At 46.4% G+C, this 18138-nt stretch overlaps 1 protein-coding gene across 4 annotated transcripts in view; it reads right to left on the bottom strand.

The window, feature by feature from the left end:
- LOC145341163 (phospholipase D1-like) overlaps positions 1 to 18138 on the bottom strand; it is a 146647-nt gene that overhangs the window by 59422 nt on the left and 69087 nt on the right. For all 4 annotated transcript variants that reach the window (XM_080186079.1, XM_080186076.1, XM_080186077.1 and 1 more), the window contains 5 exons: positions 14936 to 15081; positions 8775 to 8883; positions 8444 to 8509; positions 5535 to 5593; positions 2938 to 3030 (listed from right to left, as the gene is read on the bottom strand). In XM_080186079.1, the coding sequence (XP_080042205.1) occupies positions 2938 to 3030; positions 5535 to 5593; positions 8444 to 8509; positions 8775 to 8883; positions 14936 to 15081 (473 nt within the window). The remainder of the gene's footprint in view (positions 1 to 2937; positions 3031 to 5534; positions 5594 to 8443; positions 8510 to 8774; positions 8884 to 14935; positions 15082 to 18138) is intronic.

Below are 18138 nucleotides of genomic sequence, written 5' to 3'. Positions count from 1 at the left end.
CACATGTGACAATAATAAATCAAATCAAATCTAATCATAGAGTCATGCAACACGGCATGAGGCCCTTCGGCCCATTATGAATGCGCCAGCCACCAAGCACCATCTATTCTAATCCCATTTTCCAGCACTTTCCAGTAGGAACAAACAGGAAAATAAGATAAGAAGAATGGGCTGGCCTGTTTTTCCCTTCTGGGTGGGTCCATTGCCTTGTCTGCCAGGGCATTTCAAATGGATCATCTAAATGCTTCTTAAATATTGTCAGGGTTCCCACCTCTACCTCCCTTTCAGGTAGTGAGTTCCAGGCTCCCAGCACTCTCTGGATGAAAAAGTTCTTCCTCAAATCCCCTCTGTATCTCCAGTCCCTTACCTTAAATCTGTGCCCCCTGGTAATTGACCCCTCTACTAAGGGGGAAAGTTCCTTCCTATCCACCCTATCTCTGTCACTCACAATGTGTGTCCCTCAATCAGCTCTCCCCTCAGCCTTCTCTGCTCTGAGGAAAACAACCCCAGTCTAACCAGCCTCTCTACACAGCTGAAATGCTCCAGCCCAGGCAATGTCCTGGTGAATCTCCTCTGCACCCTCTCCAGTGCTATCACATCCTTCGTACAGCATGGTGTACACACTACTCTAGCCATGGCCTAACCTGCGTTCTATACAGCTCCATCATAACCTCCCTGCTCTTATATTCTCTGCCTTGGTTAATAAGAACATAAGAACATAAGAAATAGGAGCAGGAGTAGGCCATCTAGCCCTTCGAGCCTGCCCCGCCATTCAATAAGATCATGGCTGATCTGTCGTGGCTCAGTTCCACTTTCCCGCCCTCTCCCCATAACCCTTAATCCCTTCTCTTATCAAAAACCCATCAACCCGCTTCTTAAAAATATTTAGCGAGGCAGCCTCCACCACTTCAACGGGCAGAGAATTCCAGAGATTCACCACCCTTTGAGTGAAGAAGTTCCTCCTCAACTCCGTTCTAAACCGCCTCCCCTTTATCTTGAGGCTGTGCCCCCTAGTCCTACTGTCTTTTTTGAGCGGGAAGAGTCTCTCCACCTCTATCCTATCCATCCCATTCATCATCTTATACGTCTCAATGAGATCTCCCCTCATTCTTCTAAACTCTAACGAGTACAAGCCTAGTTTATTCAGCCTCTCCTCATAGCTCAATCCCCTCAACTCCGGTATCAGCCTAGTAAACCTCCTCTGCACTCCCTCCAGGGCCAAAATATCCTTGCGCAGGTGCGGCGCCCAAAACTGCACACAGTACTCCAGCTGCGGCCTCACCAATGCCCTATACAGCTGCAGCAAGACCTCCCTACTTTTATATTCAATCCCCCTCGCTATGAAGGCCAGCATCCCATTCGCCTTCCTGACCACCTGCTGCACCTGCAAGCTGGGTTTTTGCGATTCATGCACAAGGACCCCGAGGTCCCTCTGCACCGTCGCCTGCTGCAGTTTTTCGCCCCGTAAGTAATAGTCCTTCCTACCATTCTTCCTACCAAAGTGGACCACCTCACACTTGCCAACATTAAATTCCATTTGCCGTTCCCCCAATCTTGGTGTCATCAGCAAATTTCGACACCCTGCACTCGGTTCCCTCCTCCAGATCATCTATATAAATGGTAAATAGCTGAGGCCCCAGCACCGACCCCTGGGGCACCCCACTAGTCACCATCCGCCAATCCGAATAGCACCCATTGACCCCCACTCTCTGCCTCCTATTTGACAACCAATCCTCTATCCACGCTAACACCCTACCCCCAACTCCATGTCCCCTGACCTTCTGCAATAACCTCTTGTGAGGTACCTTGTCAAACGCCTTCTGAAAATCCAGAAAGACCACATCCACCGGCTCTCCTCTATCCACCGCCCTAGACACATCCTCATAGAACTCCAGTACATTTGTCAGACACGACTTCCCTTTAATGAAACGAAGGTAAGTATCCCACATGCCGCCTCAACCACCTTATCTACCTATTGTGCTGCCTTCAGGGATCTTTGGACAGGCACCCCAAGTGGGGGCCTCATGGAGGAAGACAGCGAGTTGCATTGAATGGACTGACTCACTCTGCTGTCTCCTGTCTCAGTTCAGTTGCCGCTGAAATGTATATCTTTGTTGCTCCAGATTGGACTAATTCAATCTGTTCCCATTCAGCCTCCCATCTTCCAATTTCCTTAGACTTCAGTTTATCTAGAACTCTGCAACCTGTATCCTAACTCGCACCAAATCCCATTCACCCACCACTGCCTCTTCTCACTGACCTACCCAGGCTCCCAGGCCATCAATGCTTCAATAGTAAAATTCCCAACCTTGTTTCTAAAATTCCTCTGCATCCTTAACCCCCTCCCCTGCCCCTGTGATATCACCCAGCCTGAAAGCTTTCCTCCTCTAATACCATCCCCTCGCACAGACCCAATCGTTCGACCATTGGCGGCCGTGCCCTCAGCTTCCTGGAATTCTCTCCCTAAACCTTTCCACCTCACTCCACCTTCCCTCTAACCAAGGTTTTATTGCTTTTCATCATACGTGACTCATCACATTTCATCATATGAATTTGTCGATGCAAAGCTTTGCTTGACAATTTCATCAGTGCAGCCTCCTTGGGCTTTACTTTGTTAAAGGTGCTATATAAATTCAACTTACATTGCGTGATTTCAAGAAGAAATGAGATATAGTTCTTGGGCTAAAGGGATATGGGAGGAAGGAGGGATCAGGATATTGAATTTGATGATCAGCCATGATCATAATATATGGGCGGAGCAGGCTCGAGGGGCCAAATGGCCTACTCCTGCTTCTAGTTTCTATGTAACTTGCTGTTGTTGATCTGGTTAACGTTAGCACAAGAGGATCTGTTGAAGCTGCTGTCATAAGAGTCACCGTTCTCTCAATGAATGTCTCTTTCACCAACAGAAGACAAACGGACAGCAGTGTTACGTACCTCTTGGACCAACGATAACATATCTGACTTCTCCCGCAACAATTAAGTCCTGGAATTCTGTGACCTCCGGAACGTTTCATGACAAAGCCTTCCCTAGGAAGGAGAAAGAATTCCAATTAATCACAATGATTCATCACATGGGGGAATATCTCCAACATAACAGCGGTGGGCTAATTTCATCGTTGGCAGTGGGGGGAGACGGGCTGGAATTGGTTCCCCTCTACAGGTGGCAACCCTTGAGGATTGTCCTGGAGACTAATCTCCAGGTCACCATCCAGAGAAAAACGTGGAGGGGAATCTAGCCACAGCAGGGAAACAAATGGCCAACAAGAATTATTTTTGAATGTTTTTGTCATTAATTGTAAAAGCTTTGGAGAATGCTTAGAAAAACTGTTTGACGACGGTAAAGACAAGCCAATCAGGTAATGAGGAATCTATTATTTTTCTGATTGACTACAGGGAAGGCGGGACAATATCAGAGGGCACATCGATGAGCCAATGACAGAAGGTGGAGTGTGGGGCAGTTGGTGAAAGGGATGTGATCAGTGATGTGATGTTGATGATCAGTGATGTTGGTGAAAGGGATGTGATCAGTGATCAGGACATGTGATCAGTCCTCCAGGAATATCTTCATCAGAGTTGGTAACTTCAGTTACATGTCTACTCCCCTTTCTTCCCCTTTATTTTATTCTTTCATGGGATGGTACCAGCTAAGCTGGTATTTATTGCCCATCCCTAATTGCCCATGAGAGGTGGTTGCGAGCTGCCTTCTTGAACCACTGCAATGGTTGTGCTGTTAGGGTGAGAGTTCCAAGATTTTGACCCAGTGACAGTGGCGGTATATTCCCAAGTCACAATATATTTCCAAGCGGTTTGGAGGGGGAACTTCAAGGTAGTGTGTCCCCAGATATCTGCTGTTCTTGTCTTCCTAGATGGTAGAGGTCATGAGACATCTGGCGCAGCCAGCTCTGGACAAAGGCAGAGCTATCGGGAATCGTCATCTCCAATGTTGTGCCATGACTTTCACATTTATCTGCTCAAAATACCATGGGTTTCAACCGAAAAATGCACGGTTAGCTGAATGGCTCAATTTGAAAGCTCACTGTTACATGACCGAGACTTGAACTAATTGAACTGCCAGGGAGCAATGGTGCAATGGTATTGTTGCCAAACTAGTGATCCAGAGACCCAAGGTATTGCTCTGGAGACCTTGGTTCGAATCCCACCATGGCAGATGGTGAAATTTGATTTGAATAAAAATCTGGAGTTTAAAGTCTAATGATGACAATAAAAACCCATGTGGTTCAGTTATGTTCGTCAGGGGAGGAAATCTGCTGTCCTTATGCAATGCTACCTACATCCAGTATCCAGATCCACCGCAATGTGTCTGACTCAAGTGCCCAGGGCCAGCAAGCCCCTCAGTTCAGGGGCAATTAGGGATGGGCAATAAAAGCTGGCCCAGCTACTGATGTTCACATCCCATGAATGAACAGACAAAAACTCTTTCATTATACAGCTTTTGAATTCTGTCTTCCGTTACGGTTTAACCTCAGAAGAGAAGGTCAGACCAGCAGCCAGTCTCTGACAACCAAGCCTCCCAAAGCTGGAGCTCCAGTAAGAATCCTGTATTTTACCCACAGAGGGAACTAATTGCCAGAATACTTTATTGCATCGCCAACCGCCTGAACTGAGTTCCTGGCATCAAGACCGGGCCAGACAAAGTCACCCGAAAGAGTCTTCACTGGATCTTAACTTATTGGACTCTGCATTCATGTGAATTAGTGCCAGTACCTTTTGATTCTTTTTAAGTAACTCGCAATTTGTAACTTCCTTCCCTTTCTTTCTCTGCATTTCTACATCGTCTTCTCATGTGTGTGAATGGGTGTCACAATCCATCCCTTGGGTTTTGGATAAACTAATCCAGGAACTCAGCAAATGTTCTGGGGACCTGGGTTCGAATTTGAATTCAATAAATAATATCAGGAATTAAGAACCTACTGATGACCATGAAACCATTGTCGGAAAAACTCAACTGGTTCATTAATGTCCTTTAGGGAAGGAAATCTGCCATCCTTACCTGGTCTGGCCTACATGTCATTCCAGAGCCACAGCAATGTGGTTGACTCTCAACTGCCCTCAGGCAACTAGGGATGGGCAATAAATGCTGGCCCAGCCTGCGACACCCATGTCCCACAACAAATAAATAAAAATAAATGAATCAATTCTTTGCTTCACCTTAAAGAATTTGCCAGAGGTTTGTTTATAACATTGGGCCTCATAAATGGAGCTTTGGGAATCATAGCAGAGCCTGTCTGAACAAGGAAAAGGAGGAACAAATAAAATAAGAAATTAACAGTGTAACGCTCGAGCTACGGTCATCAGGCTGTCAGGGATGATGGAATAAGGAATGTTTAATAACCTCACAGGGGAAGCTATGGTGAATAATGTGGCACCTTCAGGTCATGGTCCCACAGACAGTGGGCCGAACGGACTTCCTGCGTGCTCAAAGACTCTGTGTAATGTGACCCCAAAACATGCCAGGAGGAGTGGAAGAGAACTGAAAGGGTTAAATCAAGGACAGACTGATTTTCACTTACAGACCCTTTGGTCCTAAATGATGAATGAATGAGAGTTGACTGACGCCAATAAATTCCATCTGTAGAATGAAAAGAGATAACTTGCATTTATATAGAGCCTTTCACATCTGCGGGACAACACTGAAACGCAGTCAGTGTTGTAACATAAGAAACGCAGCAGCCAATTTACACACAGCAAGATCCCACAAACAACAACGTGATAATAGAACATAGAGCACTAGAGCACAAACAGGCCCTTCAGCCCACAACTTGCGCCAATCATATCCCTACCTACCAGGCCTATCTATAACCCTCAATCCCATTAAATCCCATGTACTCATCCAGAAGTCTTTTAAAAGACCCCAGCGAGTTCACCTCTACCACCACCGACGGCAGCCGATTCCACTCACTCACCACCCTCTGAGTGAAAAACTTACCCCTAAATCTCCTCTGTACCTGCTCCCCAGCACCTTAAACCTGTGTCCTCTCACAGTGACCATTTCAGCCCTGGGAAATAGCCTCTGAGAATCCACCCTATCTATACCTCTCAACATCTTATAAACCTCTGTCAGGTCACCTCTCATCCTTCATCTCTCCAGGGAGAAGAGTCCCAGCTCCCTCAACCTATCCTCATAAGGCATGCCTCCCAATCCAGGCAACATCCTTGTAAATCTCCTCTGCACCCTCTCAATAGCTTCCAGATGACCCGGATAATCTGCTTTCAATGAGGTGGATTGAGGAATAGATATTAACCAGGACAACCTGAATAAGTCTCCTGCTCTTTTGTGAAATAGTATCACCAGGTCATCTACCTTCACCTGAAAAGACAGCAGCAGCTTTGGTCACATCCAACACTGCGCTGGAGAATCAGCCTGGGTTCAATCCCTCCCCACCCATCATCCTGCCTTATGTTACACTCCACATTCACCGATACACAAAGATATCACTGACTTTCTAAAACTGTGGATGTGCAAGATAATAATACTTTTTCCGTTTACAAGGAGAATTGCTTTGATTTGATTTATTATTGTCACATGTCACAGAAAGTGGCTGCCTGTTGAAAGATATCGAACCATAAATATCCCCTCAGTCAGTCACACAGACAAGAATTACACATTCCCTGGGCATTAACTCAGACTGACCTTCTGTCTAGCTGAATGGTATTAGAACCCAGGCTGCAACATCCCATCCATTGACTCTGTCTACACTTCCTGCTGCCTTGGCAAAGCAGCCAGTATAATCAAGGACCCCCATGCACCCTGGACATTCTCTCTCCCACCTTCTTCCGTTGGGAAAAAGATACAAAAGTCTGAGGACACATATTAACCAACTCAAGAACAGCTTCTTCCCTGCTGCTGTCAGACTTTTGAATGGACTTACCTTGCATTAAGTTGATCTTTCACTACACCCCAGCTATGACTGTAACACTATATTCTGCACTGTCTCCTTTCCTTCTCTATGAATGGTATGCTATGTCTGTATAGCGTGCAAGAAACAATACTTTTCACGGTACACTGATACATGTGACATTAATAAATCAAATCAAATCAAATCAAATCAAAGACTTAGGAAGCAACATTTGAACGGCCAGATGCCGTGGATTGTTTGCTGGGATTGTCCTGTCCTGTGAGGGCGGGATTCCCCATGGCAGACACACTGAGTCTATCAAAACATCCATTGACCTCAGCAGGAGTGGAAGATCCCACCAGCGGAAATGGCCAGATAATTCCTGCCTTTGTTTTTAGACCATAAGACCATAAGCTGCAACATGCTACGGTGCAGAGGGACCTGGGGGTCCTTGCGCACGAGTCGCAAAAACCCAGCCTGCAGGTGCAGCAGGTGATCAAGAAGGCGAATGGAATACTGGCCTTTATAGCGAGGGGGATAGAATATAAAAGCAGGGAGGTCTTGCTGCAACTGTACAGGGTACTGGTGAGGCCGCAGCTGGAGTACTGTGCGCAGTTTTGATTGCTGCACTTGTGCAAGGATATATTGGCCTTGGAGGGAGTGCAGAGGAGGTTCACTAGGCTGATACCGGAAACGAGGGGGTTGGACTATGAAGAGAGACTAAATAGACTGGGTCTGTACTCGTTGGAGTTTAGAAGGATGAGGGGGGATCTTATAGAGACGTATAAGATAATGAAGGGGATGGATAGGGTAGAGGTAGAGAGATTCTTCCTGTTTAGAAAGGATAGCAGGACTAGAGGGCACAGCCTCAAGATAAGGGGGGGGGCAGTTTAGATCAGAGTTGAGGAGGAACTTCTTCACTCAAAGGGTGGTGAATCTCTGGAATTTTCTGCCCATTGAAGTGGTGGAGGCTGCCTCGCTGAATATATTTAAGTCACGGGTAGATAGGTTTCTGATAGACAAGGGAATTAAGGGTTATGGGGAGAAAGTGGGAAAGTGGAACTGATCCACTTCAGATCAGCCATGATCTTATTGAATGGCGGGGCAGGCTCAAAGGGCTAGACGGCCTACTCCTGCTCCTATTTCTTATGCTCTTATAAGACATAGGAGCAGAATTAGGCCACTCAGCCCATTAAGTCGGCTCCGTCATTCAATTATGGCTGATATTTTTCTCATCCCCATTCTCCTGCCTTTTCCCCATAACGCTTGATCCTTTTGTTAATCGAGAACCTATCTATCTCTGTCTTAAAGTTAAACATTTTAACTTTTGTGCCCAAACTATGCTTTAAAATGCAATGCCCTTTAAATCCCCAATTCAATTCTGTGAAATAATGATTGAAAGTTCCTGAATGTTGATGGACTGCTGGCAGCAGAAGGTGATTTGTTATTTGAGTGATGACTGTCAGCATGTGACTGTGGAGGAAATCCCTCCCATTGGAAGGATGCCAAGGTATCCGTCATCTCAGCTGACTGGGCCTTGAGTTAACAACGCAATCAACAGGCAGGATCGAGAGAGAACTTACTGTGGCATGGTAATTCCTGTATATTGGCATCTTCAGGAGCTTGGTCAAGTAATCTTCCAGTTGTTTCTGCAGAGGAGGGAAAAGGATTTCAGAAAAGCTGAATAAGGGGTCAAGGTGTGCTCATTGATGCATTCTGCATGGACAGTGTCTGTCAGAGTACAGGTCAAGGAAGACAAATGATCACCAGGTACAGTAGCAGAACGGTCATGTCCCAGGTCGTGGTTCCAGTAACTGCGAGTGGAGCTGGCATCAGTACCCATATCTGTAATCGGTATCCCCCAGTACCTGTCACCCGTACCTCTACCCAGTCATGGCATTGCATCACACCTACCCGTCGGCTAGAGATTTGCTCCTCTCGGATTATGTTGTCGGAGGTGCGGGGCAGAGTGGGCATCGTCCTGGGCTCTCCACGTTTCACTGTCTGTCTCCTCACTGTGTAGCTGGAAGGAAAAAGACATCATCGTCATAAAAACTACCGTGGGATAACGCACTTCAGTCCTTCAGGAGTCTCGCAGTGCCTGTTCACTCTTCCTGTCTCAGAATTTACCCACCCAATTCAAGGGAAAATGGATCAAATTTCATCATCCCAAAAATAGAATCCTGCAGAAGCCGAAATTATTCTGTCAGTGCTTGCGTGCCATTGTAACGTAACGGTGCACAGCAGAGCAAAGGTTAGTATGGGACTGGGTAATAGGATGCCTATGGTATGATGTATAGAGTCACATGGTAATGAACTCAGAGCGAACACCCCCGGAAACCTGCTTACATGGAGAAGCAGGTCCGCGTAAGACAAGTCATAAGAACATAAGAACATAAGAAATAGGAGCAGGAGTAGGCCATCTAGCCCTTCGAGCCTGCCCCGCCATTCAATAAGATCATGGCTGATCTGTCGTGGCTCAGTTCCACATTCCTGCCCTCTCCCCATAACCCTTAATCCCCTCTCTTATCAAGAACCCATCAACCCGCGTCTTAAAAATATTTAGCGAGGCAGCCTCCACCACTTCAACGGGCAGAGAATTCCAGAGATTCACCACCCTTTGAGTGAAGAAGTTCCTCCTCATGTTGGACTGCAGTGAAGTCCATGATGGACTGCAGTGATTCAAGAAGGCGGATCACCAGCACCTTCTCAAGGACAATTAGGGATGGACAATAAATGCTGAGCAAGCCAATGACACCCACATCCCATCAATGAATGAGAAAAACCTGGGATCTGTAAATAGTTAAAGATTAACAATAAATGGTTCATGTTGTAATATACAAGTCTGAAGATCCCATCATTGAGACATCTAAAGACCCAAAAACAAGAGAAAGTATTCTTTCATCCACTTTAGCATCTCTACCCTGTTCTTCTCAACCCTTCCCCCTCTCCCCAATGGCAATGTCTCATCTCCTTGTTCATCTGGTCAAGTAGGTGTTAAAGATTCCTCAGTGTCCATTGAAGGGCAGGCAATAATCCAGGAAACCTGGACAACAGTGTCTCTTAGAATCATTGAATCCCTACGGTGCAGATGAGGCCATTTGGCCCATCGAGTCTGCACTGATCACAATCCCACTCAGGCCCCATTCCCGTAACTACACATATTTACCCCTGCTAATCCTCCTGACGCTAGGATCAATTTAGCACGGCCAATCAACCTAACCTACACATCTTTGGACTGTGGGAGGAAACTGGAGCACTCGGAGGAAACCCACGCAGACACGGGGAGAATGTACAGACTCCACAGACGGTGACCCAAGCCAGGAATCGATCCCGGGCTCTGGTGCTGAGAGGCAGCAGCGCTAACCACTGTGCCACCGTGCCAGCCGTCCCCTTAACTATCACCACTTAAAAAAAAAGTGGGATCTTGCTGTGCACAACTCCCTCCATTACATCAGTGATTACACTTTAATTGCCTGTGAGGTGCTTTGAGGTATTTCTCTGGGGCCTCATGAAGCACAATTATAAACATCACTCCCTCCTTACAATCCAGCCGCACTCCAGCTACGAGTTCTTGGGAGGAGTATCCCTTCCTCTCTTCCGAGACTTTAAACCAGTTGCCACTTTTCAAACACATCTGACCACTCCTGATTCAACGGGGAAGTTAGGAAGCAGCTCTTCATACAAAGGTAGAAGAAGGAAACTCCCTCCAGCAAAAAGCAGAAGATGCTGCGGGTTCAGTTAGTAATTTGCAATCGGATATCAGTAGATTTTTGTGAAGTGAATGCACTGGGGGCCAAAGTGCTTAAACTCAGGAGAGAATCATAGAGCAGCTTGCAGGGGCTGAATGGCCTCCCTTTTCCTATAATATCCTGTCCAATTCCTAAGGCTGTTAGATCTCATGAATGCAACAACAACTACTTGCATTTGTATAGCTTCTTAAAATAGTAAAATTATCTACAGGATAATTACCAAGCAGAAAGCACGTAAAAAGATTTTAGCTGGAATTCTCTGGCTGTTTACGCCAGCGCTCCCTCAGCATCTGGTCAAAGCATAAATATTTATCTTGTTTTTACCATTTAATGTGGATACTTTGATTCTAATAAGAATGATTAAACACTTTTATAACTCTTTATGAAATATTTGGTGTTTATTAAATGTATTTAATGTTATTTGACAAGGTACCAGATGGTAGGTTGTTGCATAAGGTTAAATCTCACAGGATCTAGGGTGAGGGATCTAAATGGATATAAAATTGGCTTCTTGACAGAATGAAAAGTGAACGCTCCATTCACCTGACGAAGGGACAAACCCAAAAGCTAGTGAGTTTACTATCAAATAAATCGGTTGGACTTAAACCTGGTGTTGTCAGGCTTTTCAATGTGTTTACCCCAGTCCAACGCCAGCATATCCACTTCTTGACAGAAGCCAGAGGGTGGTTGTAGAGGGCTGTTTTTCAAACTGGAGGCCTGTGACCAGCGGTGTGCCTCAGGGATCGGTGCTGGGCCCACTGTTATTTGTCATTAATGTTAATAATTTGGATGAGGATTTAGGAGGCATGGTTAGTAAGTTTGCAGATGACACCAAGATTCATGGCATAGTGGACAGTGAAGAAAGTTATCTAGGATTGGAACAGGATCTTCATCAATTGGGCTGATGAATGGCAGCTGGAGTTTAATTTAGATAATTGCAAGCTGATGCATTCAAGGTGGATTGAACCAGGGCAGGGCTTACTCAGTTAATAGTAGGGAGTTGGGCAGAGTTATAGAACAAAGAGATCCACAGGTACATGTTCATAGCTCCTTGAAAGTGGAGTCAGAGATGGACAGAGTAGTGAAGAAGGCATTTGGCATGCTTGTTTTCATCGGTCAGAACATTGAATACAGGAGTTGGGACGTCTTGTTGAATTTGTACTAGACATTGGTAAGACCACACTTGGAATACTGTGTGCAATTCTGGTCACCCTATTATAGAAAGGATAATTATTAAACTAGAAAGAGTGCAGAAAAGATTTACTAGGACGCTAAGGGGACTTGATGGTTTGAGTTATAAGGAGAGACTAGGTAGATTGGGACTTTTTTCTCTAGAGCTTAGGAGGCTGAGGGATGATCTTATAGAGGTCTATAAAATAATGAGGGGCACAGATCAGTCAATATTGTCTCCCAAAGGTAGGCGAGTCTAAAACTAGAGGACATAGGTTTAAGGTGAGAGGGGAGAGATACAAAAGTGTCCAGAGGGGTAATTTTTTCACTCAGAGGGTGGTGAGTGTCTGGAACAAGCTGCCAGAGGTAGTCATTTAGGCATGTACAATTTTGTCTTTTAAAAAGCTTTCAGTCAGTTACATGGGTAGGATGGGTACAGAGGGATATGGGCAAAATGCGGGCAATTGGGACTAGCTTAGGGGCTTAAACAAAAGGGGTGGCATGGACAAGCTAGGCGAAAGGGCCTGTTTCCATGCTGTAAACCTCTATGACTTTATTATTCACGGGGTCATGGTTAGTAAAGAAGCCCGATTTGAATCTTGTGGCCCACTCAGATGAAAGAGGGTCACTTGTGAGGCTCACTCACCAGCTTAGGTTGCCTATCATTGGGTTAAGGAGTGTCTTAAAGGAGAAGAGAGAGGTCCACAGGCTTGGGGAGGGAATTCCTGAGCTTAGGGCTCCCGGCAGCTAAAACCAAGGTATGTGGTAGGGTTAGAGGAGAAGAGAAAAATGGCAATGGGTGAAGAATTAATTGAAGCAACTCAGGCAACAGTTAAGTGTAAGAATTGTCCAAGAGATTTGGACATAGAAAGCAAACCTCCTGATAAAAAGACTTCCTCTTTCTTAACACAAGTAAATTCAAATGCTGAGTTAAAAATACACAGAATCACTACAGTGCAGAAGGAGGCCATTCAGCCCATTGAGTCCATACTAACCACAATCTCACCTAAGCCCTATTCCCTTAACCCCATGCAATTTCCTGCTAATCCCCTGACACTAGGGTCAATTTAGCATTGCCAATCCACCTAACCCGCACTCCTTTGGACTGCAGTTCAATGAATAAAAGCTTGAAGGGGCCTATTGTCTCCTTCTTCTGCCTATGATTTTGTGGCCAAATGGGCCACCTAAAGTGGCGATTTGTAAAGCACTCTGGGACAATTGGGCGAGAATTAAAACAGCAGGCTGCTGCCTAAAAAACAGAGACAAACAGGCTGCAACCCAGACGACAAAATACACAGGATATGGGTCATCTCCAGGACAAAAGGGACTTTCTGGTCAAACTGGGTTGTTTACCAGACATTGGGGCACCGTAGCCCCTTATTTGGGGGAGAGCTGTGCGTCCTATGTGCCCCCAGCACCTAGAGGCATGGCCATTGGGGACACACCCAGAGATTGGTGTGGCAGCACCCGACTGGACTTTATCGATCAGAGTGATCAAGTCCTGATTGATTGATTGGCAATGGCCAAAAGGGGGCGAAACCCAACGGGGAATAAAGGGTGCTGCGCAACCAAGAATCTCTCTCTCTGAGCCCACAAACGAGCTACAACAACAGTGACCGTCGCCAGCGACGACCAGCACGAGGGGAAACACCACACCCGAGAAGGAAGGAATAAAGACCAGAGCCAGCGTGCCAGACCAGATCAAAGGACTGGACTACACAGAGGACAGCCGGGACCAGCGCACAGATAAAGGCCAATATCTACTTGGGTACTTGCCAGTAATGTAAAGTTAAGGTTTCGTATTAGAGTTGAACTTTAGTATTTGCTGTAAGATAACTTATTGTTGGTTGGGTGGGCGATTATTGATTGTGTGTTTTAAATAATTATTGATTGTACTAGCAAGAAGTCTACTCATAGTTCCTTGTCCATTGTGAAACAGACTGCGTGGCAGGCATAACAATTTAGAGAAATTCCTCACTGTTAATAACTCCAGTTTCTTGTGTCAGTTTTATTCCCCCTCCTGCCCCACCCCGGCTCTCCCACAGCTTATGACTCTTTCAGGATTCTGGGGCAGTCACTCCCTCAGGGCTCGAGTCTCCAGCAACGTGGGAGTATTTCTGTGATGTCTCAGCAACATGGCTGGAAGGTGATTGGCCCAGGCTTGGGTAACAGGAGGAGAGCGAAGGCGCAGTTTATTGGGTCTACCATCATTCCCACAACCCCATCCTTGGAAAGAGAAAGGACAGAGGAAAGAAACAAAATAGAGAGAAAGGGATAGATATTAGAACATAAGAACATAAGAAATAGGAGCAGGAGTAGGCCATCCAGCCCTTCGAGCCTGCCCCGCCATTCAATAAGATCATGGCTGATCTGTCGTGGCTCAGTTCCACATTCCCGCCCTCTCCCCATAACCCTTAATCCCCTCGCTTATCAAAAACCCATCAACCCGCGTCTTAAAAATATTTAGCGATGCAGCCTCCACCACTTCAACGGGCAGAGAATTCCAGAGATTCACCACCCTTTGAGTGAAGAAGTTCCTCCTCAACTCCGTTCTAAACCGCCCCCCCTTTATCTTGAGGCTGTGCCCCCTAGTCCTACTGTCCTTTCTGAGCGGGAAGAGTCTCTCCATCTCTATCCTATCCATCCCATTCATCATCTTATATGTCTCAATGAGATCTCCCCTCAATCTTCTAAACTCTAACGAGTACAAGCCTAGTTTATTCAGCCTCTCCTCATAGTTCAATCCCCTCAACTCCGGTATCAGCCTAGTAAACCTCCTCTGCACTCCCTCCAAGGCCAAAATATCCTTGCGTAAGTGCGGCGACCAAAACTGCACACAGTACTCCAGCTGCGGCCTCACCAGTGCCCTGTACAGTTGCAGCAAGACCTCCCTACTTTTATATTCAATCCCCCTCGCTATGAAGGCCAGTATCCCATTCGCCTTCCTGACCACCTGCTGCACCTGCAGGCTGGGTTTTTGCGACTCATGCACAAGGACCCCGAGGTCCCTCTGCACCGTCGCATGCTGCAGTTTTTCGCCATGTAAGTAATAGCCCTTCCTACCATTACTCCTACCAAAGTGGACATATTAGGAGCACACGCATCAACCTTGTGACTATCACTCGCGTTAGTGCGCTCCAGGTTTCAGATTACCTGCGTGTTGGGATTGGTAAGCGCAGCATGGCTTTATATCGGAGAAGTTCTCTGTGAAGTTCTTGGAAGTGCTTGAATTTCCTCTTGACCTTCCAGGTGAACTCTCCATGTTTGAGTTCGATGGTGTAGATGTTGGGACTTGGGACCTGGGTGATGCAAAACAATAAGAAAATAAAACAAGAAATTAGACCATGTGGCAGCTCCGCAATATACATGGAACGGGAGTAACAGGGAGATACCAAACAGTCCCGCACTCGGGTTAGGTGCAGAGTAGATGGGGCCTCAGATTAATGAATCATCCAAAAGTAAGCACCTCTGACCGAGCAGCACTCACTTAGTGTTGCACTTGGATTGTCAGTCCAGCTTATAGAATCATAGAAACCCTACAGTGCAAAAGTAGGCCATTCGGCCCATCACGTCTACATCTCCAACAAAGCATTGCACCCAGCCTCTATCCCCATAACTCCAGGTATTTACGCCACTGATGCCCCCTAACCTACAAATCTTGGGACACTAAGAGGCAATTTAGCATGACCAATCCACCTGACCACCACATCTTTGGGGTGTGGGAGTAAACCAGAGAACCCGGGGGAAACCCATGCAGACACGGAGAGAATGTGCAAACTGCACACAGACAGTGACCCAAACCAGGAATTGAACCCAGGTCCCTGGCGCTGTGAGGCAGCAGTGCTAACCCACCGTGCCATTGTGCTGCCCATATTTGACATTTGGAAAAATGTGGATTAATAAGTGAAAGCCAGTGTGATTTGTAAAAATGGTAACCACACTTAATTGAGTTCTTTATTTCAGTGATGGAGAGGGTGACAAAACGGTGGCTGAACTTTGTACAAATGGACTTTCACAATGTATGTAATAAAGCACATTAAATATTATTATTAGCACAATGGAATCTCACAGGAGTAAGGTGGCAATGGCTACATGGATATAAAACTGGCTCAGCGTCAAAAAGCAGAGTGGAGTGGTTTCTCGGGTGATACTCCCCAGAATTCGTGTTGGGACTGCTGCTCTTTCTGATATATAGTAATGACCTGGGCTGGAGTCAACAGGATGTGGAGATGCCAGCGTTGGACTGGGGTAAACACAGTAAGAAGTCTCACAACACCAAGTTAAAGTCCAACAGGCTTATTTGGTAGCAAAAGCCACTAGCTTTCGGAGCGCTGTCCCTTTGTCAGGTCAGTCCTAAGCTAGTGGCTTTTGCTACCAAATAGACCTGTTGGACTTTAACCTGGTGTTGAGAGACTTCCTACTGGAGTAAACAGGATGGAGTTTTACAGTTTGCTGACGACACAAAACTCCAAATGTAGGAAGCGATAACATTAAGGAGATCATTAAACTGGTAAATAGGCAGCCTCATTGTAATGTAATTTAACACAGTACTGTGAATTTTGGGTGGGGCAGACCGAGATGGCAACCTAAAGCACACAGCTCAATGTTGAAGAAGGTGTAGGGACAGAGAGACCTGAGGTTACGAGTACAGGGGAGTTTAAAGATGACAAGTTAACATCAAGAAGCATTTGGGATTCTGGGTTTATTAAATCAGTAGAGTGGAAGAAGAAGCAAGTTACCATAGAAACCCTGCAGTACAGAAAGAGGCCATTCGGCCCATCGAGGCTGCATCGACTACAATCCCATCCAGGCCCGACCCCCGTATCCCTACATATATTTTACTCAGTAATCCCTCTAACTTAAGCAACTCAGGGCACTAAGGGGCAATCTTAACATGGCCAATCCTCCTAACCCGCACGTACATCTTTGGAGTGCGGCAGGAAACTGGAGCACCCGGAGGAAACCCACGCAGACACGAGGAGGATGTGCAAACTCCACACAGACAGTGACCCGAGCCGGGAATCGAACCCAGGTCCCCGGAGCTGTGAAGCAGCAGTGCTAACCACTGTGTTACCATCCTGCCCAGAACTTAAGCGAAACATTTATATAACATCATTGAATATACTTAAGTCACGGGTAGATAGATTTCTCATCGGTAAGGGTTATGGGGAGAAAGCAGGAAAGTGGAACTGATCCACTTCTGATCAGCCATGATCTTATTGAATGGCGGGGCAGGCTCGAGGGGCTAGATGGCTTACTCCTGCTCCTATTTCTCTTTTCTTCGGAAATAACACCAGTTAAAGTTTAGCTAAAAGTATTCCGCTTTCAGTTTCAGTTGCCGCACTGAACTGGTGCGACCCTTCAAGGGGAAAGCGTTTCCTGAGGGCCAGGGGACTGTACGGACCATCACAAAGTTCAGCAATCAGCAGGAGGGTATCTACCACAGGTCCAGGAGGGACTCGGAGCTGGAGCTAGGGAGTCGAGTAACGCAATCGCATTGTAATCCAGTCTGAACTTGTCACATATCTCTTATTTTTTATTTGGCAATAAAGCCCTGTTGATTGACAGGGCCAGCTGTCAGCTGGACTGTTTCACATGGCAGCCTGTCCACCGTCTACATAAGAACATAAGAAATAGGAGCAGGAGTAGGCCATCTAGCCCTTCGAGCCTGCCCCGCCATTCAATAAGATCATGGCTGATCTGTCGTGGCTCAGTTCCACCTTCCCGCCCTCTCCCCATAACCCTTAATCCCCTCTCTTATCAAAAACCCATCAACCCGCGTCTTAAAAATATTTAGCGAGGCAGCCTCCACCACTTCAACGGGCAGAGAATTCCAGAGATTCACCACCCTTTGAGTGAAGAAGTTCCTCCTCAACTCCGTTCTAAACTGCCCCCCTTTTATCTTGAGGCTGTGCCCCCTAGTCCTACTGTCTTTTTTGAGCGGGAAGAGTCTCTCCACCTCTATCCTATCCATCCCATTCATCATCTTATACGTCTCAATGAGATCTCCCCTCATTCTTCTAAACTCTAACGAGTACAAGCCCAGTTTATTCAGCCTCTCCTCATAGCTCAACCCCCTCAACTCCGGTATCAGCCTAGTAAACCTCCTCTGCACTCCCTCCAAGGCCAAAATATCTTTGCGCAGGTGCGGTGCCCAAAACTGCACACAGTGTCGTCTACAAGGCACAGGTCAGGAATATGACGGAAAACTCCCCACTTTTCCGGATGGGTGCAGCTCCAACAACACTCAAAAAGCTCAACACCATCCCAGGACAAAGGAGCCCACGTGATTAGAACCCCATCCACAAACATTAAAGATGACTGGACAAGTTACCATAGAAACCCTGCAGTACAGA

The sequence above is a fragment of the Carcharhinus amblyrhynchos genome, chromosome 3 (assembly GCF_965287045.1).
Source record: "Carcharhinus amblyrhynchos chromosome 3, sCarAmb.v2.hapA, whole genome shotgun sequence".
In the NCBI taxonomy this organism is placed as follows: Eukaryota; Metazoa; Chordata; class Chondrichthyes; order Carcharhiniformes; family Carcharhinidae; genus Carcharhinus; species Carcharhinus amblyrhynchos.
The sequence above is the reverse complement of the archived record's forward strand: the minus strand, read 5'-3'. Positions and strand labels throughout refer to the sequence as shown.